The sequence below is a fragment of the Fistularia commersonii genome, chromosome 14, assembly GCF_037954325.1.
Source record: "Fistularia commersonii isolate RoL2024-O1a breed Wild chromosome 14, RoL_Fcom_v1.0, whole genome shotgun sequence".
In the NCBI taxonomy this organism is placed as follows: domain Eukaryota; kingdom Metazoa; phylum Chordata; class Actinopteri; order Syngnathiformes; family Fistulariidae; genus Fistularia; species Fistularia commersonii.
Genome location: NC_141297.1, coordinates 3,329,986 through 3,357,033, shown reverse-complemented (window position 1 = coordinate 3,357,033; position 27,048 = coordinate 3,329,986). Strand labels below are relative to the sequence as shown.

Sequence of the window (27,048 nt, the reverse complement as noted above, 5' to 3'; positions counted from 1 at the left end):
TTTAAAAAGGAATCTGTCGTTTTATTGACTTCCTCCGTTCTAAAAGGAGCTTCCGATGAAACAATTAGAACACAACAGCCAAACTCAAGGCTACTTTTACTGACGCTAGCAGTTAAAAAAAAAACAAAAAAACACAAAGATAATAAAGCAAAAACTAGATTTTCTGTACAGAAAAAAAAAGAAGCTTAGTGACGATTCAGTGATCACTAAAGTTTAGGGGGGATTTAGTCTTTCACAATTATGTACATCATCTTTGTAGTACGTGAAACATAAAGAGATGGGAGATACATCGAGCTACCGTATCAGAAGGTTTGCATGGCTTTTGCCTGTAAATCGTAGATCAAACAGACGGCGACAACCATTCTCTTCCACTAAATACATTCATCGTGTGTTAACGCCGCAGTCCTTCAAACACGACATTTTTTTTTTTTTTGCAGGTCTAGATCACCGGCTTAAAAAAAAAAAAAAAAAAAAAAAAAATTAATTGTTCAAATGGACTAGATTTTTATAGCGCTACCCTTTAATCCGTCTTGTTTTCTGCGCTGACGCTAACTCCTTGCTTTTCAGCACAACCGGTGGACGTTCCTTCTGATTTGTTTGCCTTCGGTCTGCCTCGACTCCAGTCCCGGTCCGATGGGTGGCCCATTCTCTTTTGTGTCATATCTGGATTGTTGGGCATACGAGTCGGGAGGTGTATGGGACCTTCTACCGGAGTGGGAAGCAAGGCAGTTCTTTGTCTCGGGGGCTTCGCCGCCGGCTGATGTGGACCGTCGAAACCCGGATGAAAAGGTCCGGCGCAATTCGGGGCTCCACCCGGGGTCCTGTGAAAGGACGCAGAGTGAGCCTCGTTGGGGCCTTGGAATCTGGGGACTTGATGGGACCTCGGAGGACCTTTGAAATGAGGCGATTCGGACAAATCGAACTGTCTCAACCCCGACGCTCTCCTTTCGTTTGGAATTCCGCGGCCTCTCGGCCTCGCTCTCCTGCCTCTTGTATCTTCGCCTCTGCTGTCGCACCACGGGCCCCTCATGTTCGAAGGCTGCATATCATCCGCAAAGGGTGGCTCGGATGCCGCCGAGTCAAATCCTACCATGGCTGCACCTCGATCCGATCCAGGACCTTCGGCGCTTGGGTCCCACCTTCCAGGCGCTCGCCTCATTTGGAAATTCTCGTGTGGCCCCTTCATTTCCATCTCATCGGGCCCTGGCCTTCTCCTATCCGGGTATCTTCTCCGTCTCCTAAAGTCATGCTCAAATCCTTGTCTACCGGGTCCGGAGTCTTCAGTGTCCAACCCTTGGCTTTCAGCTACCAGCCCTTCGCGATCTGGGTGCCAACTGTCGGGACCGTGCTCTTCCATGTTTGAGTTTCTGTTCCCACACCCCGGGTATCTTACATTTGGATCTCTTGAGCCTCGTCTATCATAGCTTTCAAACTCTCTCCTATTTGGGCATGAATTGATCATATCCGGCGCTCCCCTAGGAGGCATTGGCCCTTCTATATTTGGACCTCCTATATTACTTTGCTGGTTCCAGTCATTCCCCATTTCTGCCCCCACAATGTGTTCCGACCCTGGAACTCTCATGCCTGGATCCCTCCTGTCATGGCCTCTCCCTCGATTTTCTTCGCCCCTAAAAAAAGGAACGCGCCCCAGTCTGCCCTGTCCGGCGCCCCCTCTTTCAGATCCTCGCCACTCATTTCTAGGCCCTCCCCTACCAGGCCAAGGACGTGCCATATCTGAAGCATCCATTGAAGAGCGTGGACCTCTGCAGCCAGGGCCACTCCAGTCATCTCCTGGACCTCTCCTAGGCTCTGGAAACATCATGTTTGGGTGGTCCTGCGTAGGCTCCCTATTCTCTGGGCCACTCCAGTCACCACAAAAACCTTCCGTACCATATTCTCGGTCTTGTTCACCTTCGTGGAAAGGCCCCGGCCTCTCGCTCCCTCCTTGCCATTCGTCTCCTAAAAATTGGCCTTCGCCTTCTCCGACCTCCATTTTGGGCCCGCATCCATCCGCCCATTGTCCCTCTGGGTCTATTTCGCCCGGCCTTTTCCACACATTTCGGTGATTTTGACTGCCGATATTTGACCACGGACCTCTATTCCTTCCCCTCATCGTCCTCAGCCCTCTGAGGTTTCTACCTCTTCTATCAGTTCCTGGGTCTTCTCTATCTGGGCTTCCGTGAAAAGTTTCCGATGCACCCGAGTCCGGCCTGCCCCTCTCATTCCGTCCTCCATGTTGAAAACCTTGTAAATCTTCGGGGCCTTTGTGTCTTAGGTCTGGACCGCCTGGCCTCCAGTTACTGCCGTGAGCGTCCATTTCTGGGAGTCTTTGGTCAAAGTGGGTATTCCTCGTACCCGGGTCCCCTGGATCTCGTCTGTCGGGCTCTAGTCCTTCAACGCTTGGACGTGGATTTTCAAAATTTCTTGCCCTGAAGTCTGCACCTCCAGGGCCTTTCCTGACAAACCCAGGACTTTCTATTAAAGTGTTGTCAGGCCCCACTGCGCCGAAGTTCGGAACTTGACGATTATACTCCGGGCCAGCGATATCCGGAGGTACTTCATCATGTTGGGGACCCCTAAAGTGTGGGCCATCCGGATACTTTCTGTTATGTCCTGTTCCTTCCATATCTGGTGGCCTTCTTTCACACCCAGGACCTCCAAATTCTGGCCCGCCAGGTCTTCTTCTGTCAGGTCCCGGCCCATCCATACTTTGACTGTGTCTCTCGGGTCCAGGACCTCGAAATTCTGGTTGCCCAGGTCCGCCTCGGTCAGGTCCCGGACCCCGAAAATCTGGATCTCCAGGCCTTCTCCTGACAATTCCCGGTCCAGGCATGTCTTGACACTGTCTTTCTGGTCCAGGAGTTCGGAAATCCGGTCGTCCCGGGCCTCTTCGCTCAGGTCCCGTCCTCTGGAAATCTTGACCGCCGGGTCCTCTGCTCTCTGGTCCTGGTCCTCCCATTGCTGAATCCATCCTACCAGGACCCAGAGGCCTAAAATCAGGATGTTGACTTCTGCTGTTCTCCGGTCCAGGATCCTCTCTAAATGGACCTTTCCTTTCAAGCCCTGGTCCATTGAAATCCCGGCCTCCGGGGCCTCTTGCGGCCATCCCAGGAACCCCCATATGCGAACCTCTTCTGCTTGGTCCTGGTCCAGGGATATCCGGGGCTCTGGATCTACTCTCGGGCCCTGGGGCAGCCATATCAGGGTCTCTCCTATCAGATAATGGTCCTCTGAAATCAGAGCCTGCCGGTTCTCTTGGGTTTCGTACTGGACCCTCCATTACTGGATATTTCCTGTGAGGTCCCAGGCCTCTGAAGGGTGGACCACCGTGTCTCCTGTCTTGCCCAGGGTACTCATTATCCAGGCCTCTCCTTTCAAAAGCAGGTCCCAAATGGTCCGAGCATTCTTGCTGACTGATGTCATGTCCCAATGCATCCATAGCTGCTGCGCCTTTCTTAAATCCATGAAAATTTGGACCTGCACACTGTCTTTCAGGAGCAGGAAATTCTGTGGCGGGACCCCCAGGCTCTGGCCTCCTGAGGTCTGGCATTCCAAATCCTCTCCTATCAAACGGTGGGGCATTCGTATCGGGACCTATGCTTTCAGGTCCCGGACCAATTAAATGTGCGCCCCTGCTATGCAAATGATCCTTCATATCAATTTTGGCTTGAGGTCCAGCAAACCCGGGACCTGGTGGTCCTCCTCTGTTGGACACGGGTCCATCTATATTGGTTCCTCTCCTTTCAGACCTCTGCGTAGAGGAATCTAGAACACTTGGCCCGCTCCTGTCATGTCTAAGGCCCCCCATGTCACGTCCACCACAGTTCGGCCCCGGTCCCATGAAATCCGGACCTTTCCTGTCGTGCCTCAGGCCCTCTATATTTGAAGTTGTGGTGTCGGGACCCGTGAATCTAAAGTGTGTACCTCTTCTGTCAGGCCCCTGGCCTTCCCCAACTGGCTGACGGTCCCTCCGTTCATCTTGTATAAACGTTTTTTCCGTGACCGGTCCGAAACTATCGGGCCCCCTCTGATCACCTCTTATGAGCGATGCCGAAATGTTGCAATCTTGATCCCTGATATTCGGGTCTTGTTCTCTACCTTGAGTCCTCGATTCATTAGTCCTCTCTAACCATTTGCCCTGATGACTTTTTCCTTGAAGGCCCGTATCCCTCCTATTTTCAACTGTTTCTTCCCTATTTGAATTTATTCCACAAGAGTCGTTTAAAGTACCCGTCGTATCCGAGCCGCTAATGCTACCCCTTTGCCTTTGCAACCTTCCCGACTCCCTGAAGGCGCTCGTGTCCGACACGGATCCATCGGGGAAAGGACAGTGGCTACCAGGTTCTTTAACTTTGGACTTGGAGAACGGCATCGCCCTCCCTGGGTCACCGACTTGTCTCCTCTGGCTGCTTATAGCTGGATCCTGTATGACTGGATTAATACTTGAAGTGTTGGCAGTTTGGGGATTCATGACGCCCTGAGCAGTGACATCAGCCCCTGACACCACAATTCTAGTCTCCCTAAAATCTTTTTCTGGACCGCTCGGCTCCGTCCATCCCCGCTCTCTTTGTTTCTCTGTGGCGCTTTCGCTCCCGACCCCTGGCCGTTGTGGATGTGAAGACCGTGACCCGCAAACGTTCGGCGGCGAGTCTTTCACAGTAAGCTGACTTTTAGCGAGAGAGCATTTGTTGTCAATTTCCGCAACGGCTGTCACTTCCTCGAGCTTGACCGAGTCGACGGTTTCTATGCTGCTTTGCTTCACGTAACGGGGATCGGGATCGGGGCTCTGAGGAGAATCTCGAACGGGCGGATCGATCTCTCTGAGGGGGATTGGAATTTCAATTTCCCTTTTAAACAGAACTTCCTTTAGCATGTGCTTGTCCACCTCTTTAGAGGGACCACCACAGGGTTCGATCTGCTCGTGGATGGAGTCTTTGTAAAACTCTTGAGGCTGCGCGGGTTGCGAGAGCCCCGCATTTGGGAAAGCTTCGGGCGGCGTGGCTTTTTCACAGCTGTTTTCCCGACGAACCGAACTCCTGTCGAGGGTGTTTCTTAACGTATGCTCGTCCGGGTCGGTTTTAATCGCGATTGGGTCGTAGGATGAAGCGCTACTCTGTCCACATTGGCCGAGGGCGGGGTCGAATGGAGCATCGGGGTCCATGTGGATCTCAGACGGTTCATCGCGCTGCGATAGAGGAGACGAAGGAGAGCGTTTATGTCCGTGGGAATGCCTGCGAGTGTTGTGCTCTTTCCGATGACGGGACTGGCGCTCCGAGTGGTCTCTGGCTCTATGTCTTGACCGATCTCTTTCGCCTTTTCTGTGCCTCTCTTTTTCCCTTCGCTTCCTGGAATGCGAGGATGAACGTCGCTGGGACTTCCTCGACGGACTCCTGTGGCGGTCCCTCTCGCGATGACTCCGCCTCTTTGGCGAGGACCTTTGTTTTCTATGGGACGAAGTGCCCCTGTGCCCCGTTCTTGACGACGACGAACTCCAGGTTTTCGCGCTACCCCCTTGAAAAACATCCTCCTGAATCTCGTTGAAAAGGAATTCATCCTCTGGATCGTAAGGTACGTCCGAGTCTTCGATTTCGCCGGCCGAGGAATACTTTTCGCTCTCCTTCATGTTGTCCTCCGCTTGGTCGTCCTGCATCGCACTTCCTGAGGCGCCGTCTAAATTTGGGTCCGTGGTCGTGTCGTCTACCGCGGCTGTTTGGGAGTCCACGTTTGAACCGTCATCCGCCTCTGTGAGGTTGCCGGCCTTGTCCGATGACTCGACAGCTGTTGATTCAGACTGGATCGTGCCGCTCTGGAGAGCGGGCAGTTGACCGACGGGCAAAGCCTTTGACGGAGGCGACAACAGGGAATCGGAAACAGAAAAGTGAGCCATGAACATACCCACAGCCTCCCGTTGTTGTCGAAGTGCCTCTTCCTGCTCCTTTAATTGCCGTTTTTGCTCTTCGATCTGTTTATTTAGCTCCTCGAGCATGCGCTGTTGCTCGGACAGCGTTGCTGCCGAGACAACCACGGTCCCCGTGGGAAGGCTGGATTGTGGAACTGGAGACGAAGTCGAACTTTGAGCCGAAACCGAAGTGCAAGGGGGAGTTTCAACCTGAGCGGTGGAATTCGGCTTTGAGCAAGACGGAGGATCCGATGTTTGCGCTTTGACGGGAGGCTTTGTCGCGTGACTTTGAAAATCCTGGAAGATGGTCTCGTCCTCTGGATCGTAGGCCACGTCGTCATCGACGGCCAACGAGGCGGGGTCTTCTACGTTACGTTTTTCCGTGCTCTGCAGCGAAGCGGCACCATATCCCATGGCCGGATCGTACTCTTCTTCTGGGTCGTACGGCCTATCCAAGGCATTTTCCTCTTCTTCAATCACTTTGACGTTGGACTTCTGCCCGTACTGCTGAACTATTGGATCTACCATTGATCTCGCGGCCTGCGAAAACACCGGGGTCATCTTCGTCCTTACTGTTGTCGTGGTAGCTGTCGTAGATGAACTTCCCTCGGAAGAGACGTCCGGTTGCTTATTCCTAAATAAGGTCTTCCAGACACTCTGCGCTGCTTTGGGATTCTCATCGGAAACGCTCGTGGACAAGGACTGAGTGGAAGCAAGAGTGACGGATGTGGAAACCGGGGGCGCCGAATGTGACGTTGAGGTGACCGAGCCAGAAGACAAACAATCTGACGGCGATGCAGGGTGAGAAGGGGAACTAAGGGACGCTGTACTTGCGGGAGTCTCCGGATCATACGGTTGGAATATTTCCAATTTGTCGGACCCGTAGAGGACCGGAGGTTTTGGGATCCACATGGGATCTTTGGAAATGTGGAGTTTGGGTCTCTTCTCTTCGACTTCTTGAGGCATGGTTCCAGGACGTTTGGCTTTCTGGAGGAGCGCCAAACCAAGAAGAATATTGGGTCTGTTTTTCTCAAACCCTGAAAAATGAAAAAATGCATAACAAGTCCATGCTTAGCTAACAGGTTTTGCCGTGAAGGCTAAAATATGCACAGCACAGAAACATTCAAAACCACTGTATGATGGAAAAACGGGAGATAATTCTAAGAATAAGAACAACTTTATTTATCTCGAAGGAAATTGTTGTTATTATTCTTATTCTTATTCTTAGAATAATTAAATAATTCGGCTATCATAAGTAATGGCATTCATACAATGTTCCATTGGGAAACGTGTTACCTTATTTGAAGGATTTCCTGGGAAACTGTGTACCTTTTTTTGTAGTGACCAAAAATCAGTACTATGTACTACATGTTCAAAAAAATCTACATTACTCAAATGGCTTGGAGTTCATTTTGAGCCAAAATTTGCGTGAAGGAACTCCCTTCTACTTCCACTAGATTGCTTCGTTATCCGTTCTTGTCGCCGCGAGTGATGTCCCAGTGAGCTCGCATCTGCTGGATTAACATAATGCGGCCAAAGACTGAGCCTGTTCAAGCAGGATGGGATTATTAACGTATAAAAGAACGTGGTCGGGACGGACGTTTCGACGGCCCATTCAAACGTTTGCACGATAACTATCGCGTCAATCGGCAACAGCTGAAGGTAACAGTTACTGCATGTGTTACTGGTGTCACACCTGGTCCATCCAAAGGTTGCAGTATAGACGGGATGGATTCCTTTGCACTGAGGGGCACCAGGTAGAAGTCCTTGATGGACCGGCTGTTATTGGCTATCACACCAAAACGGCCTCTGCTGCTGAAGTAGGAGAAGAGAGACACGTAGGCCACCTCTTCCTCCTCTGTCGCCGGGTGGAACCGGATCACGCACAACTCCTGAGAAGCAAAGTGCAACGTTGAAATGTCGGAATCGGAATCGGGCGCGTCGACGGAAAGCGCGATCTGAATAACTGCGTGCCTTTGACATGGAGACCTTCAGTTTTTCCACATAGTCCCAAACCGTCTGAGGCATGATCCGTCCGCCGATTTCGATGGTATCGGGTAGCTCCTGCGTAAAAGAAAAGAGCGGTTGATGTTGTTACACTGCAGAGTTACCGAAAAAACAAAATAAAACAATATCTAGAAAAGATGTTCACCGCTTTTAGGGTCTCAACAGATCCTGACACCGGGTATCCTTTGGAGACAAACTTGGCGACGGTGAGCATGTTTAGAAAGCCTTTCCACAGTATGTCTTGTCTGGCTAGGAACTGAGCGGTATCACCGTCAGCTGAGCTTTCCGTCATCACGGACCTGAAACGCGAGAGTCGCATCGATCGTAAGATCCTCGGTGTGACGGTAGGAAATAAAGAACGGGCTACATCACTCGGGATTTCCTTCAGTACCTTGAGGTCGAACCGTAGAGCCTTGGATCCAAGGGAGGAGGCTTCATCAGGATGGACTTAGGGAGTGGTTTTGTTGGTTGTAGTGACAAGGGAAGCGTGGAGGGAGTGTAAGGGGCCGACTGGTTGCGGGCGGTATGCCCAGAACCCGAGGAGCCGCTGAAAGAAGATGAGATTCTACTGGCAGCGGTTCGGGGGTCACGCCTCGTGATGGTTACCGTGGACACGGCTGGATTCACGACCGGCACGTATGCCCTTTTTGGCGCGGTAGCTGCTTTGAGAGTGTCGGTCGGAGGGGACGCCGGGGAATCCATGACGGGGGAAGCGGGGGATTCTAGAGTAGGGGAAGCTGGAGAGTCCATTGTAGGGGAAGCAGGGGATTCAACGATGGTCAGAGCAGGAGCATCGATGGTCAGCCGGGACTCGGGGTCCATGAGGGAAGATGCCGAGAAATCCATGTCCGGGGAGTCGGGCGGGGCTCGCAAAGGGGAGTCGTCTCCCGCAACCGGCCTCCTACTGGAATAGTGTGTATCTCTTGATTCAGAAACTTTAGGCTTCTTCTTTGCCGGTTCCTCTTCTCCAGGCAGCATTTGTCCTTTTTGAGGGAACACAAAGAGAAGTAATGACAAGCGGTCAGTGCTTCGGAGGCCCTCGATATTTAACGGGGAATCTCTGAGCGGGTTTGTAAAGTCACCTGTGCAAATCTTGCATTTCAGATCGAAGAGGTGAGTTTTGTGCTCCGACGTCGTGTCCTTCAGCATACAAGTGAGAATGTCGGGTACTGCGTTTCTCTGGGTCGACTCACTCGCTCTGGTTTTCGGAGAAGGAGCGGGAAGACTTCTCTTCTGTTTCAGGGTAGCGAAATATAGACGCAAAAAAAAACTAAACTTCCACAGCGTATTAATGCGATTCTAGACTGATATACTGTCCTTTGCTTGGAAAAGTCGGAATGAAGTCTCCACGAGCAGAATACTCACCGCCGCGTCGGCTCGTCTGTCGGCCCTCGGAGGATTTAAACAAGGCAAATCGACTTTCACCGCCTCGGGCTTGTGCAGCAAGCTTGACACTTTTGAGACGGGATTCTTGACCTTGAAACACCAACGTCGACAAAAACAAGGCTTCACGCATCCGAAACCCGACAGTGCTGTTTGGACCCGCGGTCAAATCCGAACATACCTCCGATGTTTCTTTGACGGCTGGCTCGGGAACCTTGGTAGCCTGCATGTCCTTCTGGCTCATCCTAACCAGTCTGAAGGCGCCGATGTCTCCTCCTACAACTCGGTATAACAAGCCCTGGAGAAAACCGGGTCGAGTACGTGTTCGTGATCACGATCGATGTTGAGAATACCGTTGAAGACCCGAGAACGGATCGTTTCCGACTGACCTTGTTCCTCGGGTCTTTCAGGTTGAACATGATCGTCCTGTACTTGTTCATGTACTTGCTGTCCGTATTGCGGAAGATGTCGAACATTTCCATTTCGATGCTGGCCACGAGCTTCGCAACGTCGCTCTCAGACATCTCCAAGTCCTCGCACTCGGAAACCCTGGACAGAAAGAGGAGGAACAACTTTGTTGCGCACGGCGACGCTCGCCGGACTGGACTTGAATTCAAGTCCAGTTGCCGAAAACGAGAAGATTTCGACGACGATTCTTTGATTAAAACCGCCACCTGTCTTTGGAGGCCCCTACAATTTGGTCACACTTCTGAAACTATTGATTGAACGGTGACTCCAGAAGTAGTTTTCAGCGCTTACTTTCCCTTCCGCTCAGATCAATCGAGTATCCTTTTTCCCTCACGACTCTTTCGCAAAGACAACAAAAATCATAGGATGAAGACGGCATTGGAGGCCCACCTTTTGAAGAGGATGCTGGTGAGGGACCGTTGAATACTCTGCCTGACCTGGTTGTTGGGCTGAGAGGGTCTGGAGGGCGGAGCGCTCGGCGCAGGGGGTACCAGTAGATTCCGGGGCTCACTGAGCAGGGTTGGGGTGGACGAAGGCTTCTGGGACGCGGCGGCGGCCGACACGTGGCTGGACGAAGGCGTCGGTAAGGACTGCTTCTTTGGTATCACGTACGTGGTCTTGGCGATCATGAGAGCTCCCGTTTCATGATGTTTGGGCGCTGAGGGGGCTTGTGGTTGCGCTGCCGGAGGAGGAACCGTTACTGCGCCGGACGCTTCCGCGGGTGTCTGCTTCGACTCGTCATCGGCGAAGGACTCCTTCGTTTTCGACGGGGAGCGGCTTTTGCGCGGCGCTGGTTCGGTCCCGAGGTGTGGAGAAGCGGCAGCAGAGGAGTCCACGGGAGATGGTTTTGACGGATTTAAAGTGTCGCTTTCAGCGTCTACTTCTTTACTTTCTTTATTAGCTGTTTCAAAAAAAAAAAAAAAAAGAAAAAAACACGGGGGGCAGTTGGTTAAATATAAAAATGTATGTTGAAGCAGGACAACTTTGACTTATATTTTGAATTATAATACCGTAATTTCCGCACTATAAGCCGCTACTTTTTTTCCCACGTTTTGAAAACTCCGGCTTAAAAGATGCGGCTAATTTATGGATGTTTTTTTTTTCAGCTAACAAGCTTCGCGTCGCCAAAACATTTCGCCTCGTCACGGTGAAATTCCGAGGCCGTTCAATTCCGACAACGAACTTTAACGGTTTCATATTCGGCGGCTTGCGTTCAGGTGCGGAAAATACGGTAAGAAAAAAAGAGAAAGACTAAACGCAGATTTTCCACAACTTGTTCAAATTGCAAGCATTCTGCATGGAAAGTGTCAGCAGACAACCGGGTTGCGATCCGGTGCCGTATAAACAACATCTGACTCGACTCAACTCTGGTTTGTTTGTTTGTGTTAACATATAAATAAGTATTCATGCGGGGAAAAAGGGGGGAAGCGAGGGCGCGGCATAATCTACTCGTGTAGCTCGTCGCCGCGGCCTGGAGGAGGAAAATAATTGCGGGAATTTAACCGCTTCAAAAATGAATTTCATATAAATTTTTAAATTCTAAATTTCCTGCGTATGTTCATGCTATTTTGTGTTATTTGATCACATCATATTGCGAGAGCCGTAAACGGCGGTGTAGGTTGTGTACGATGTGTTTGGGCTTCTTTTCACTACCACACCTACAGAATAGCTGCAACTATATTAACGACGTCCGTCACAATTTACCAAATTGTATTTAGTCGGTCGGCCGTCAAATCAAAACTCTCCTTCAAAACTATTTCCTAACACCTTCTTTTTGAAATTTCTCTTAACGGCCACTCATTCCCATACGCGTTGTTTCCGCGTGTCGTGAAAACTCGGATCGCGGCGAGGGGCTTAGCGAGTTTTTGCAAGTGTCAGAAAAAAAAGAAATAAAAAAAAAAAAAAAAAAAAAGGCTGAAAATCTCACAGAATAAATGCCTAGATACTTTTTTTTTTTCTTCCCCATAACGTTGTACGCATGCACGCAAGTCACGTTTCTGCACATGGGAAGTCCCTCCATGCAAAAGAGCGTCCGCGTTCACTCAGGCTTTTAAGAAATCCATTGAATCAGCGGAGAGGCGTCTCCTGCATGACGTCACTTGGTGCCCAGATGACATCACGAATCAGTGGGTATATTGCAAAAATACCAGGATATTTATATGCATGATATGCTGCGGCTGTGTTAGAGACAATGACACTGTGGATGATTATGATATACGGACAAAAAAAACGTTCACTCGCTAATTCGGGGCAATTTTCCCGATTTTTTTCCGATTAATCTGCATGTTTTCGGAACATGCAGACTCCACGCGGAAGCGCTAACCGCTGCGCACCTAAATCTAAAAAAAAGTTTCTAGCACGAGTTTTATTCGTTTAAACTGACTGGAGAGAAAGAGCGAGTGAGGCGAGAGAAAAAAAAGACGGACGTTTTTTTACTATAACAAGGAATAAGAAACGTGTGAGTTCATTAGTTTTGCGACACACGCGTGCAAACACACACCGACGCGCTTAAAAACAAACAAGTTTCCGTCTCGGTGCTTCCTTGCTCGCTTCACGTCAGAGGAATTCGATATCGCATACGGTTGCGTTCGAACGCGGCTGGAGAGGAAGGTAAACATCTGAGACAGGTGGTTTGCGGACCCAACATTTTAAAAACGGCGTTAAAATACGGTTCTCGCACTGATGTAATATAAACTCTTCGTCGAATCACATTCGGGGAACGAATGCACAACTGACTTGGGTCATTAAATGAAAATCAAAAGATAAACGAAGAACCAGATTGACTACGAGTCCGAGGAACCTCCGAGGAAAGAATTCATCTTTCCGCTCCGTTTGAAATCTGCTGCATATTCACATGCTTGATCGGGAATGAGTGGAAAAAAAAAAAAAAAAGTGTTTAAAAAGCGAAGGAACTCGATTCTCGTTAGCATTTTTATCAAATGATCGAGTCATTTCGTAACGTGAAGCGGCTCGTCGCCAGCTTGTGTTTGCCGAAATGTAACTTTATCCCCTGTAATGAGTGTGTGGGCTGATGTATCCATCAAAACCTGAGATATTTCCTGCTAAACGCCATCCTTCATGCACAAAAGACAAACTATATATAGAGATATATATATATACTGCTCAAAAAAATAAAGGGAACACTTGAACAACACAATGTAACTCCAAGTCAATCCCACTTGTGTGAAATCATAGTGTCCACTCAGGAAGCAACACAGATTCATTTTGACTTGTTTTAAGGACATTACATCAAAGTTGGATCAGCCTGGAGTTTGTTTTTACACTTTAATTTGGATTCCTAATCCAGACCTCCATGGGTTGATACAATTGATTTCCATTGATCATTTTGGTGTGATTTTGTTGTCAGCACATTCAACTGTGTAAAGAGCAAAGTATTTCATAAGAATAGTTAATTCATTTAGATTTAGGATGTGTTTTTTAAGTGTTCCCTTTATTTTTTTGAGCAGTGTATATATATATATATATATATATCACACCTTTCACACAGATTTTATCTGCGACGTGTTTAAAACGTAGTTATTGAAAAGGCTCCTAATCAGCGTTGCTTTCTTAGGTTGTAGTTATGATGCGACCCATTTTGGAAAACTGCTGAAAAGACTACAAACATGGCTGGTTAGCGAGGTGACAAAAAAAAAAAAAAAAAACGACAAACGAAAATCCACAATCCAAAACAGAAACAACTTACAGATCCTGATAATACTTGGAGAAGTAACTAACTGGCGACCGGTTCTTCGGTTCCCGGCTGGTGTATTTTCCAGCAGATCTGGAAAGCGCTGACTAAATTGTAATTTATGAGTGGTCTTAAAAATTCTGACGTGAATAAGTTGATTTGTTTATCAGTTTTAAATGTATCGGCAAAGCTGAAATATAAGGTGCGCCATCTTCGTATGACTTCTTTTTATACGGACAGGCTCGGGAATGAGTCTATCAGAGGAACAGCACATGTTAGATGTTTTGGAGAAGGTCAAGAGAATCCAGACTGAGATGGGATAGTGAGTATGGAGGTCTAGAGGACCAAAGTTAGATGGAGACGGTTGCGCCGAAAGGACAAGAAGAAGAATCCTTGTATAATTGTGGTAACTTTGCAGGTGAGCAAACCGCTGAGCAAACCGGAGCTCCTTTGGTTTCAACAGCGCAGGTGGAAACACCTCCGTCATCTCCCCGAGCGGCGGCGGCGGCTCTCCTCCGCCACCGCTGACTCACGACGGGGAGGAGGCGGAACATCTGGTGCAGAAGCAACCACCCGGTTTTAGCCGCTTCCCAGATAAGTCAGCAGCGCCGGGTTCCTGGGGGTTGCAGGTCCCACCGCAGCAGAGCTCTTGCTCAAAGAGGCCCGAGAAGGAAAGCACATCCCTCGCTAGCTTCTACACGGGCGTCGGTAAAAGAACTCGCCGCACGACCAGAGCGAGATTCGGAGGAAGATCGAGCGACGGTTTCTTCCCACGAGCCGTAAGAACGTTCGACTCCCGAGTAAAAAAAAAATCTCCCTCCTTCCCTCTCGCAGCCACTCGGGGTCTATTTTCAACCTCAGGAGAGCAAAATGTAACTACCGTACACTTGCTGGGCGGTAAAAATGAAAAGATATTGTTAATTTATATCTTAACTACATTTTTGTAGTCTTAAGATAAGTGTAGAGCAGACCTGGGCATTTCACACATCTGGCCCGTTTTGCTTTTTTTTTTTTTTTTTTTATCCGGCCCTCCAAACTATTTTCTTTGACTCCTTAAAGTATTTTCAATCGATATTGAATTTAGAAACTCTTATTTCCCTTTTTTTAATTTCGTGTGGATGATTACATGCAAAATAATGTCGGTACATTTATATGATTTTTTAAAGTTGACATAAAATGCTAAAAAAATGTAAGAATTTAAATTGCAATTTTCATTTTGTTCAATTTGCATGATACCTCGTCGGCCCGCGCATAAAAATGAACTGTGAAGAAATGTGGCCCGCCAGCCGAAATAACTGCTTACTGCGCTATTTAGCTTTATTTAATTTTTACAACAAAATGCAGTCATTAAAATATAATCCCACTAAATCACCAACAATAAAGAAAAAGCTTCTCTTCGGAATTTGGACATCAAAGCAGCACTCGCTAATTATAATGTATGAATATCTATTCTTGACAAGTTTATGTTCTCACTTTAATAAACTACTGTGCTTTTCTTTTATTATAACCTGTAAAACAACCTAAGCAGTAGGTGAACGCAAAAGAGTTTGATCAAATTGTTGAATGAACTCAACTTTTGGAGTGGACGTTAAGAGTGAAGTTATTTATATTTATATTCATATTTATTTTTGACATTATAACTGCTACGCTGCTGTGACAAAAGAATTACTTTATCTTATCTTACATTGCACTGGTTCAAAAAAGCGGCTTTAATTTATTCTTTTCTGTGACAAAAAACATCGCAAGGTATTAACTTATAAAAAAAAAAAAAAAAACTATTTTTGTACATTTGGCTCTCTAGGCTCTTTAGGTGTCACTGGGGGGAACGATGACATTTTCAGTTATTTTTCCAGCCTCGGAGGAGAAGGACGATCCCCTTGGATCGCAGTGATGGAAACCAGGGCCGGTCAGACAAGAGAACCATCCATGATTTTAATTATTCAGATCAGATAAGGAGTTGGATATGAACAGCTAAAGCTGGGAAAAAAAAAAAAAAGGGTCCATTCTGTCGGTATGTTTAAAATCTCTATCTCAACGGTAGCAAAACAAGCTCGCGCAGAACAATATGCCAAACCCATAACACCCACTCCACTAACACAACCGACTTGACTGGCAGAAAATATAAAAAAAAAAGTAAAAAAAAACGAACGTCAGCAGATCTTTTCAGGGCTCTGCATCCCCGAAAGGCTAAGTCGCCGGTGCCGATGTGACCTGACAAAAAAAAGGACGTCGGGTTTTAAAATGCGTCAATAGCTCCCGCCGGGGTTTGATTGGGTTTTTGTACATCTGGTGCAACACGAGACCCTGAAAGGGGGCGCAAATCAACAGAAACCTTTCAATTCGGTGCACTTGGAAGTATTTGAAACTCATTTCCAGGTGTTTCTGGATACTGTTTTTTTTTTTTTAACTCCATGTATGAGGAGGACTGTGACACACACAATGAAATCCTAGGAGTGTTGGGAGTGTTTTCACTACTGTTCCATGTTGTAATCTGGCCAGTAGGGGGCAGTAGTGTTCCACACTGGTGCTTCGGGGACTGATGTACCCAGATAAACCCAGAACCGGGTGCAAAGGAGGGGCCGGGAACGCCAATGACATTCGGAAACAGCGGGGACACCGCTCGCGGTGTCACGCAAAGCGACTATTTGTGGAAAGAAATGAGATGTAGGGTTTTTGTTTTTGTTTTTTTCAACCCGCGCATCCTTGAATGTTCAAACGCTGCGCTCAAATCCGTTCAAAGGTCGAATGCAGGTTCACGTGCGCCATATCGGCGTTCTGAATCCTGGTAAAATCGCAGGGTCAAAGCGCTCGCCGGCGCTGAGAAGGAAAAGGCAGGAAAAATAGATGGTCAAGAAGTGAATTATACCAAGCAGAAATGCTTCATGTGTGAATAAAATGTTGTCGAAACAAACGATTGATGTCAAATGTATGTGAGAAAGTTTGACATTTCAACAGCCACAGACATACTTTGCTCTGAAACCTCATAGTGCATCACAAGTTGTATTTTGAGACTCTTGCAGCGTTCAAGCCTGAGGTTCCCCTTCCTTCGGTCGTGTGCGATTATTCTAGAAAAAGCAGCCCTAGCTTGGGTTGAGGGGATAAACAGAGTACAGGTTCCCTCTCCTTCGCCACGGTGTAAGGTCCACTTGTCGGGTGTGTCACCGTGACTTTTGACCGGTAAGAAAAACAAACGGAGAAGAGAGCAACTCGCGCTGATAAGTCTGCAAAGATTGTTGTTGGGGGACGATGACGTGGAGATCCTTCAGTCTGACATAGAAAACCCATCCTTTCCACCACAACGCCAGCCAACACATAAGAACCACTGCGCGCACATCAATGAGTACTTCCGTTTCCAAAAAAAAAAAAAAAAAAAAAAATAGCAACTGTTACCGAACACGAGCGACTCTGAAAATAGAAGAAGACGTCTATGGAAGAACGACTCTCGAGTAGGATGGCGATCGTGCAAACGGCGCTGAGGCGAGCGCAAAAACCAGACCGAAACTAAAAGATGGGGTGACGGGGGGAAAGGACTGGACCGGAAAGATCACGTTTCAACTGATAAAAATCCACTTTGGTGAACGGCCTGTTTTAATGAGCTTTTTAAATCGAGATAGATCAAAACATCTGAGAACATCGAGAGCATTTCTCTTTCTTTGTGTCGATGGAGGAGCTTGCGTGGGTCTTAAATGTCAACAAAGAGTCCGAGAAGAATGACAAAGTTTTGTCTCTATTTCTAACGGATGTAAAAAGGTCCCTTGGTGGCCATTCAAAATTTATATTGCATATATATATATATATATGTATATATATATATATATATATGCCCTCTTGATTACAATTTATATTGTGACAAAAAACTGCCAACTGGATTGCAGACAATATGAAACACTAATGGCAGATTTTCATATTTTTAAGTTGTGTAATATATCTCAAATATTCTGACGTTTCGGATGTTTTTTGGGTCATGGATTTTTTTGCATTCGTTACACAAACATTGTGCAGATATATATGTATAACACTGAATATTCCCAGGACCCCTGGATGCAAAGGGGAAAGTCAAACTTGGAATACATTCTGTATGTTGCAAACAGAAATGAATGCAGCTAAGCTTAAAAATGAACACGTTGCGATAACAGCCAAACAATCAGGTGTGTTACAACATATCTAATTTGATTATTCATCTCAACCCCGTCCGAATGTGGTATTTTTGGAAAAGAGGGAAACAACATGTGCACGTGTGAAGCAGAGTTTCTCTGAAAAGTTGGACGGTTATTCTTGAATTTCTCAGATGGTGGCAAAATGACCTCTAACATGTAACCCGCGTTCCTGAGATCACGCCGGTGCTTCTCGACCACTGTTCTAGTTTTACCGCGGAAAAATCGACCGACTTCAAGTGATAGGTCCGGTAAGGGGTAGAGCATTTAAATACTCATCCACTCCACTAGGTGGCAGCTGTGTTGAGCTGCAGGGGTGTAATTTTGTTGCGTGGTGTGTTGAACGATACTGGGTTACACGCCGGGCGTCAGGTGTGAAAGCACTAAATTAGCATTCAGTTTGAATCACAACAACGTCCCTAGGGTGCGGTAGCGTAGCAACCTCGTTTCGAAAGGCGATCTCCCTCCTTGACGGTTAAGGACTGGCACTTGAACGTATGAAACTAGCTTTAACCCAATGTGACTGCGTAATACTGGCAGTAAGGGCATCACGTAAAGCATTTCAGTGCAGAAAATAGGACCGACAGGGAGAAACCACCATTCTCGGGGATGCATTTTCGCTCAGTTTTATTTGATGGATGCCATCCGGAGGCAAATCATCCGGTTAGGACGCCGCTGAAACACTCCTTGTGTGTGCGGAGACAGAATTGATTTTCTGTGTGCGGAAAGCACGTGAAGGACCTTTGTGTCCTGAGATACAAGTCAGGTAACCAATACCGTTCATACTTTCTACACTTAAATGCTTTAAAAGATGTGAGGTATTGATTTATGGGCGCTCTGGAAGCTATGGAGTGTGGTGTGCGTTAGCAAGTTTTAGCATCATCCATTACGTATCCAAGGCTAGTCTGTTTGGACTTCACCTCTCCTTTTTATAATATGATGAGAATGTCAAGGTAGGCCGTAATGTTTTTATCTGGACAATCATTGATGAAAAGGAAAACAGAAAGAGAAGGAATGTCTGTGGAGGATCTGTCGTCCAGGTTAATTCTGGTTAAAAATCTTCTTCTCGTGGCGACTGGACTTGATTTGCTTTTTCAAGTGCAGTCGCCACGAGAAAAACATTTTGGATAAAAATAAAGAGTTGGTATGTTTTCCTAATATTTTGCAGATCTGCGGGCTTTGGGGTGAACTATGACCAGAGGTAAGGACGGCACGGTAAGGCGTCATAACGGACGATCGGAGGGTCCGAGATCCATTTTGCGAACTCTTCTAACGTAAGATCTATGGTGCCACGTGAGGCCAGGACGTGTCGTGTAGATGCCGACGTACATCATCACTTAGCGTCTGTTGACATACGGCCTCCGCGTGGCAGCGTGCAAATCCTTTCCGCACTTGCGTTACCTCTAGATCTGGACATGAGCAAAGGGGTTTTCGTAAACCCGGGAACGCAACCGTCAATAGGATCGGCCGGGCAAGAGCGAGTGGCTCGGCCAGAGAAAGGACGACAGATGTGGTCAAAACGTCGGACCGTGGAGGGTAAAGGAAGTGATGTGGGAAAAAGGGTTGGAGGTTGTTTTTCAAAAAGTGTGTTTTGATTTTCACTGGTATTTGAGTAGGAAATTACTGAGAAAAGGTCGGTGTCCAAACAGAAACAATCCACTGCAAGAAGTTAAGAAGATTATTAAAGATGTGGGCAAAACAAGGGGGTTAAAGGGGGGAGTCAGTGAGTGTTTGTTTAGTTGTGTGTTTGCTTAAACAGTGATCTAACCCAAGGTTAGGTCGTATCTAGTGAGATCGTTCAATGGGAATGTTTCTTTAAAGCTTGTGCTACCAATAAAAAATAAAAAAAGATGCACTACATGACTACCTTTCGCTATTGAGCAGCTCAGACGCAACAAACACGAGAGACGTCGCTTCTGATTTTGGATGAACCGCAACTTTGTTTAAATGTCATTTCCACACAGCGAGGATGAATCAGGAGGAGTGTTAACAGAAAACTGATCGGCATCAACCGGCTCTATGAAGTACGACCCGAAAAGAGACGAATACCCCGGGCTGTCCAACTATCAGGCTAGTATTGTCTCAAACAGGCAGCTCTTTTCTACAATTTGGAAAGAGGTTCCGAAAGTCAGTCCGTCAAAAGCTGGCTATATCGATATATGCAAGTTTGAACTCTGGTTTAAAGTGATTGACAATGAAATACGCTGTGATAATGTGAATCTGCTACCCCACAGTCCAGAAGAACTCTATTTCAGGAAATACAGGCTGCGTCCATCACAAACAATCAGTAGCAAGTGATTATCTCTAAGGGGTGCTGTTTTAAAGCTGGGAAATCTACTCAAAATGGGCCAAACTTTCCTCTGCCTTCACATAACTAGTTGCTGTCTTGGAAGGAACTCATGAATACACAGGTTCTGAGAGCTCATAGCCTTTTACAGAAAATTAAATCAAATATTTGCTTTGAGTCACTTTTACTTGAAAGGAAACTTTTCACTGCACTTGCTTTTTCTTATCGTTTACGTTAACACACACACGCGATTGACCGTTCACTAACTCCCTCATTCATTTTGACAATTGCTGCTGATAAACCGGTATGCAGATAACTGCTCTCATCTTGTATGCGGAGGTGATTTTGTTCTGAACAGGGGTTCGACGCAATGCGCAGGATGGATTTGTGCAAAAGAAACAAATCGCTACGTCATTTTGTGCGTACAGAGAGACATGAATGCATGAGTGTGTGAAATAAATGAAAAAACAAAAAACAAAAACAGGTATGGGCTTGAAAGATGCGGACAACGAAAGCCTCAACTACTCAAGAGATGCCGACTGTCGAAAAAAAAACAAACTCCGGGTTCTGTGTGTGTGTCAAGTGTGGTGAGCTGTGCGTGGAGACATTTCTTCATGTGCAGGAGACTGAAGACTTCTCAGAGGCACAGGCCAGGGGACACTTTCAAAAGGGTGAACCGCTGACGTTCCAAAATCAGCGGTGGCAATGTGACAACAACTCTCCCGACTGATTTACGTGGACTCCGACTCCAACCGCATGCTACCGTCTGCAACGGTGAATCCTCAAGTCTCTTGCGCGTCTTTGCATCGGTTAGAGGTCAACTCCTCCATCTCCTCACCGGCTGCCCAGTCCCTATTCATTCAGGATCCAACCTAATGATGCGCGTGTGTGTGTGTGTGTGTGTGTGTGTGTGTGTGTGTGCGCGCGAGTTGATGGACATGGTACGAAAACGCAGCACCAGGAAAAATCCATGGAATTTATGAAGAAAAAAAAAAAGGGTTCCTCATAGTCATAGGGCGTTTTGAGTTTTTCTCCAGGACAAGAACATTTCTGATAGTTATCTCGGCCAGTGTGTGTGTGTGTGTGTGTGTGTGTGTGTGTATTATCAGAAACCTAGAATTCTGCAGCATTGTGTTTAATGCAACTGTAAATCATTGCATCCCAAGGACGCCTACTTGGAAGCGTGAGTCTTCGAATAACGGCGCAGAGTGTTGAGCGATTCCTCCTCACGCACTAGTTTTCTGAGTGTTTCTGAAATCCACGGCACCTCCTGAGCTGGCACCTGAGAGTCCCGTCAAAGATGTGCCGCTCTGAGCCAACCAGAAGGCGTAGCTGAGACGTGTCGTCAATGATGCCAAACATCATCATGGAGGAGGCTTCCGAGACGTATGCTTTCGGTGGTGCCGCTAAGTTGCGAGAGGTTGGACGGCTGTGGGCCGGACCGACCGTCTGTGCTTCCAAATACTGTGGAACCAGTTGGAGGGGAATGATGGTGAGTCGCTGCCTGACAAGATATGCCCTGTTTTGCCTCTTCTTCTTTTTTTTTTTTTTTTTTTTTGCACTCGCAAAAGCCTTCTAGCGACAATCTGCGGCAGGAATTTATTCTTCGCTCACACCTGAGCACCAAGACTCAAGGAAGGGATTTGTGCTGTGGACACTTGTAACCTTGACACGGGCAACGCGGCGACAAGCTCACAAGTTTTAGTTTTTATCGAATCAACTTCAAATCGACCTAAAAATCGAATCGAATTATTTCCTCGCCGTTTCACGAATGTTGTTACTCGTGTGCTTTTAAAAAAACTTTCTGTGATAAGTTTCTGTTCGAGACAAAAGAATTCTTTAGAAATACAACCCTGAGGGTGTGTGGCTGTTGCGTAACATGATCAAATTAAACGTGCGCATGTTAAGATAAGACAACAGGATTTGCATGTGAAATAGTGCAAGAATATGTTTAGCTATAAAGTTGGAATGAGTTTAAACTTAAAAATGCTCCTCAAATCATTTCAAAGATGTCAACTTGGGGCCTGTGGTTAGACTATAAATATCTTAGACGCCAACAAATCACAGAATACGGGTCAATCTGACCGATTGTACTTCATTCAAACTGGATGTGGATCCTATTTATCTCCGGTGAGCAAAGCAACAACAAATGCCCAGGATGTGGTTCAAGTATTCAAAGTATTCCTCTGGAGGAACCGTGTCCCGAGAATATGACGTCCTTTTCTGTTAATCCGGGAACCGGAACATCGGCGGTTATATCGCGACCGAGGTTACCTCGTGAAACTTGACCCGAAACTTCTTAACGGAAGAAACGCCCGGTGTGACGTGCGTCTGGCTTTCACACTTCCGACCACCTCGGCCCGTGGCAACGCATGTTAATCATTCGGGGAATGATGGTAATGTTCTGTGAGTACAGGGTGTGTGTTTCGGAGAGCTCCTTTTCTCAGGACACCTTTGAAAAGTCTGATTCAAAACACTTTCGGGTACCAAACGCATGAAGGCCGCCCGCCTTGACCCCCTCACGCGGTCGCTCCGTGTTGATTAGTAAGCGGACACAGTTATGTGTACCTGTGTCAAGTGTGCTCAGTGTAAAACTGGAACCCTGACAACTGTTTCAGCACCGTACGTCCGTCTCTCGAGTCTCAACGAAGGAATAAAAATTTGCATACTTACCCACGGTTGACCCCTGCTACTTATCAGTCACCCCAAGGAAAAACTATGAATACCCGGTATGTTCTTGGTGTGTGTGTGTGACCGCTGAATCACATAGGGTGGAAATCTGCCTCACGTGTTTCAACTGCTGGGTGATGGGGAAGTGTATGAGTAGTGAATGGTACATACACGTTGTGTTTAACTTAGATGATGGTAGGGAAGTGGCCTGAACTCCTGCGAGAGTGAGGTCGCAGGCTAAGGAAGATGCGACCTCTCTCTGCTCTCCATCGTCTTCCTCCGCCTCTTCCTCTTCGACTCCTTTCTCAGCTTTTCCTAAACTCTTAGACGGCCTACCGGGTTTCTGACCCTGTGGTAAAAACATCGCATGTTTAGCCGTTAAAATTCCTCGAACGTCGAAGACACAAAGTATCCACAGACAAATTGAGGCTGTCAACTACCTACGAACAACTACGAGTTGAAAACCAACAGAATTTCTCTCAGTCTCTCGGTCTCTTTGATAATCACCTTTCCAGTTGGCTTGGCGGCCGCAGACTTCTTGGTTGCTCGTCCTCGAGATCTGGGGGCTTTAGCACTAGAGAATGACTGCATTGTGAAAGCGGCATGCTGGAGGATGCAATCATTGCCACAGTAAACAGAGTCCGGCAGAGCTTGTTTGGAACATCCGGGTCCGATACACAGGGAGAGAGAGTCGCCCGTCTCCATCTTGGCGCCGGGCTCAGGTTTCGTAACGCGAGCCTTCTCGGCGTTCTTCGGCCCTTCCGGCGTCTCGGCAGCCTCCTGAAACCACATTTCAATCTTAGAAGCGGGCGACAAACGTTTTTTTTTCTCTAAATGCAAATCAGCTGAATGCAAATAATGGAACTGCCGTTGTTAACCACAGATCCAGTGTTTCACAGGAATTTAAAGAAATATTATAACTAATAACAAGTAGCCTCTGGGGGGAAAAATACTGATGTCTGTTAAAAGGGAAGTACTTTTTTTTAGACAGATATGCTTTATTGATCCCTATAGGCGGAATTATTTTGTCACAGCTGCGTGACGGTTATAGTATCACTAAATATGAATAAAAATATAAATCGAGAGACAATTAGAAGACAACTGAAGGATAGCAAAAGACATCCACAAATAAATAGACAGGCAGAGTGAACAACATCAAGGATAAGAATAGACAACAGAATGGAGAAAAAAAAGGAAAGAAAGCAGGGGTGAGAATAGACAACCTAAAGAACAACAGGAAGGATAAGATCAGGAATAGCGTATTACAACAGCGATGACAAAAAATAAACAGGATGCGAATGGACTGAGACCGACAAGGATAAAAATATACAATCAACCTTGTGTGCTTGCTGCTCTTCACATCCTTCTTCTACTTCGGCAGATGGACTTGGTGTCAAGAGCTTGGGAGGGTTGGGTTCTGGCGCTGGTTGTGTGGGAGATTCAGACTGGACTTGGCTCTGCTTCTTTTCGGCGCAGGTCGGGCAGACGTACTCTTCCCGTTTTGTCCCGCGGCTCGGCGTCTTGTCGATACCGACGCAATCGCCATGGAACCACTCCTGGCAACTGTCACAGTTGATGATGGACCTAAGAACGGCAAACAAACAGACACGTTGATCAGGAAGCGAAACAGACAGATATCCTCGGTATGCAAAACTTCGGTGAGAAAAGGTCGACTCGAGAAACGAGCGTTACCTTTTGTTGCGTTTTTGTCGACAGACGCGGCAAAGCGTGCCGGAGTCGCAATCCCTTGTGCCGCTTACGCTCGAATACGCCGCCGCTTTATCGCTGTTGTCATTTTTCTTGCCATCCGCTGCTGCCTCCTCTGTGGCATCGTCATACTGGCCCGGGGTTTCATCGGTAGTCTGGTCTACATCTGTGTCTATGATGATGCAGTCTGAGCTGGACTGCTGAGTAGGACTCAGGGTAATATCAGAGTCCAGAGGTGACGTTTCGGGTTCGGCGGGGTCGAGCGCATCGCTTTCCTTCGGCGCCTCACGCAGCTGCTTCGTCTGCTTATCGGACGCGTCAATGAGTACCACCTCGTCGTCAAGCTCATCGTCCGTCACGATAGCCTCCACGTCTACTGTCCTGCCCCTCCCTTTGCCTCTTCCTTTTCCTTTGCCCCTACCTCGCCCTCTTCCTCTCCCTCGTCCCCGGGCCCTTGCTTTTGCACCTTTGCCGCTTCTCGTTCTTGCGTCTTCCTGCTGGCCCTTACAATTAAGCAGCCCCTTAATCTGTTTTAGAACCGTTTCGTCACTGTCCTCCTCTTGACTAGATATTAACACGACATCGTCGACGTCCTTCTCTGCCTTACTATCGCAGGGAGCAGGCAGTGACATCTCCGCGTCATCGGGAGAACCCACATCATCGGGCACCTCGATTCTATCTGTAGACTGTGAAGGAGGGGCCTTGGTGGCGTCGGCGCCTTCCAAAAAGTCAGGGCCTGCAAAAGTGGACATGTCCAGCGACAGACCCTCGTTACCCCCGAGTAAAGAGAAGGCCGTATGAAAGGCGGAGCCAAAATCCTGCCACATGCTGGGGTCAAGGTTCCCCTTCGCACTGGCATCCGAGGGCGGCTTGCTCTCCTCCGCGACGGGCGAGGAGGGGGCAGACCACTCCAGGTCATCTAGGACAGACTGAGACCCACGAGTGACTCGCTGGTTAGCTGTGTCTGCGGAGGTATTCGCCGTCTGATTCGGCCGACGAGCCCTGCCTCTCCGCAACATGGGTGGACTGTGAGTTAGGTCTCCAACCTCTTCCATGAATTCTCTTCTAGCAATGGTGGTCCGCCTGAAGCCCCAGGACTTTTTAACCTTTGACAGTGTCGGTCTAACACCCAAATCTGTCTCATCTGACTGGCTCTGCTGTTCCTCTACAGAAGTTGAAAAGAAGTTAGAATGATTAATAAATCGGTGTCACTCTGGTTTTTTGCTCATTGCAATGGTGAGACCGTAGAATCAGCTTTACCTGTGGTATTATCATTTTTGTTGTCATTATTTTTCACTGGGTCCATTATCAGACCTATAGGTATCAAGGCTGGCAGAAAATAAAGAAGATTTAGTTAGTGCACAAATAAAATTGAATATCGACAAGTAGGATTTGGGCCAAATGGAGAGGAAATAAATGTACCTCAATAAAATTTAAGCAGATGCTAAAAATGACATTCTCCAGATGCACAAAATGTCATTTCACTTTTCTGTCTGTGCTCCTGGGGAAAATTGTTGGGGGGAAAAAAAAACAAAACACAAAACATAGCAGCCCTGATCAATATTGGGAAAATAATAGAGAAAAATCCACTTGGTGAACTTAGAATGCAGCACCTCATGCAACGGACAACCGCTCAGTGTCATTCTCTAACCGCCCAGCATTACTGTTTACAGATGCAACCCTGGAAAACACACATTTACAGCTTGTGTGTCGAGCTTTTACGAAGCAATGGCGACAAAGGTGAGGCACGATTCGACCATCAATAGCAAATCCACACGATATCAAGTCAGGCTGTAAGTTCTGTGTGCTCTATATTAAAACGGGGAAGTTGTGTTGCATGAAGTGAGACTTCAAGGGGACCTCAGTGAAGTCCATTTTCTGTCATGGGGTGTGAAATTTGAAAAGCTTTCTCCTCTATTTGGCACACTGTTGAACATTTGCAGTATGCAGGGTTGCCCCCGTATCGTTTTAAGGCTCGTTTCGACATGCAACTGCAAATCTTTATTCCGAGGAGCGATGACACTAAAACAACAGTGGGATTTTAATACCAAGTCTCATGAACCGAGGCGTCGGATGGGCAGTCCGCCATATCCAAACCGGCGCCCGTTAGCAAAACAAGAGACGAAGCACAATTTCCCTTTCGGACCCCCGGAGCCTCGGCTACAAGCACAGGGCATCAACCTCCCTTCCCTTCACTGCCTGAAACTTTGGAGCAAACTCCATGAAAGAAGGCGAGAATAATAAAGGAGACGCGAACTGACATTGCGTCCGGCTACGTTAGCTAGCATTATCCCAACATTACCAGCTTGCTAGCCGTCCCGCTATCCTTCAATGCGCTAAGCCGGGAGCGGTTTCCGGCTAGGTGGTCTCAAAATGAACGTTGCAAGGTTAAATAAAGACGCCGCGGGGATAATTTAAAGCATACCTTCGACACAAGTGATACATTTTCCCAGTTAAGCTTAGATATGGTCGGTTAGCATATTAACGCTGCCTTCCATTTTCTGTCTCGCTACGGCATCGGGGAGATCTCGCGAGACTACGGCAAGGAGACTTCGGCACCGCGGTTTCCGGTTATCTTTCATCCATGTTGTCTTGTGTGAAGTTTAGTAATATTTACGTTATCATTTTCATCGATCCGATGACACTGACGTTCGTTACATTAATAACTTTGTATTAAAATAATTTTGTCGTGAAACGAACATTTATATTTTTCATGTCAACCGACAACGACACTTTGATCTCAAATCAATTTCCACTAACCTAAAAATAATCACTGGAGTAA

General features: G+C 47.2%; 1 protein-coding gene across 4 annotated transcripts; it reads right to left on the bottom strand.

Moving 5' to 3' along the window:
- Positions 1–26,783, bottom strand: LOC147226906 (uncharacterized). Of its 4 annotated transcripts, XM_086159191.1 has the most exons (17): positions 26,692–26,783; positions 25,689–25,767; positions 25,527–25,595; positions 24,252–25,431; positions 23,897–24,143; positions 23,067–23,339; positions 22,731–22,908; positions 10,148–10,658; positions 9,679–9,838; positions 9,471–9,587; positions 9,272–9,382; positions 8,989–9,139; positions 8,298–8,889; positions 8,052–8,205; positions 7,874–7,963; positions 7,596–7,791; positions 1–6,936 (listed from the first exon to the last, which is right to left on the bottom strand). In XM_086159191.1, exons 3-17 carry the CDS (start codon positions 25,570–25,572, stop codon positions 521–523), a joined length of 10,422 nt encoding a protein of 3,473 aa, XP_086015317.1. In that variant the 5' UTR covers positions 25,573–25,595; positions 25,689–25,767; positions 26,692–26,783; the 3' UTR covers positions 1–520. The 4 variants fall into 4 exon arrangements, with proteins under 4 accessions (XP_086015317.1, XP_086015318.1, XP_086015319.1 ...); XM_086159192.1 differs by lacking the exon at positions 25,689–25,767 and having other exon boundaries at positions 26,692–26,772; XM_086159193.1 differs by lacking the exons at positions 1–6,936; positions 7,596–7,791; positions 7,874–7,963; ... (4 more) ...; positions 9,471–9,587; positions 9,679–9,838 and having other exon boundaries at positions 9,877–10,658.
- Between the last annotated feature and the right edge of the window lie 265 nt (positions 26,784–27,048).

Coding starts and splice junctions, on each gene's coding strand:
- LOC147226906 (XM_086159191.1), bottom strand. CDS start 25,572: ATGGACCCAGTGAAAAATAATGACAACAAAAATGATAATACCACAG. Junction 10,659..22,730: donor ATCTAAGTTAAACACAACGT/GTATGTACCATT, acceptor TTTTTGAAACAG/CTAATAAAGAAAGTAAAGAA. Junction 9,588..9,678: donor TGAAAGACCCGAGGAACAAG/GTCAGTCGGAAA, acceptor GGTTTTCTCCAG/GGCTTGTTATACCGAGTTGT.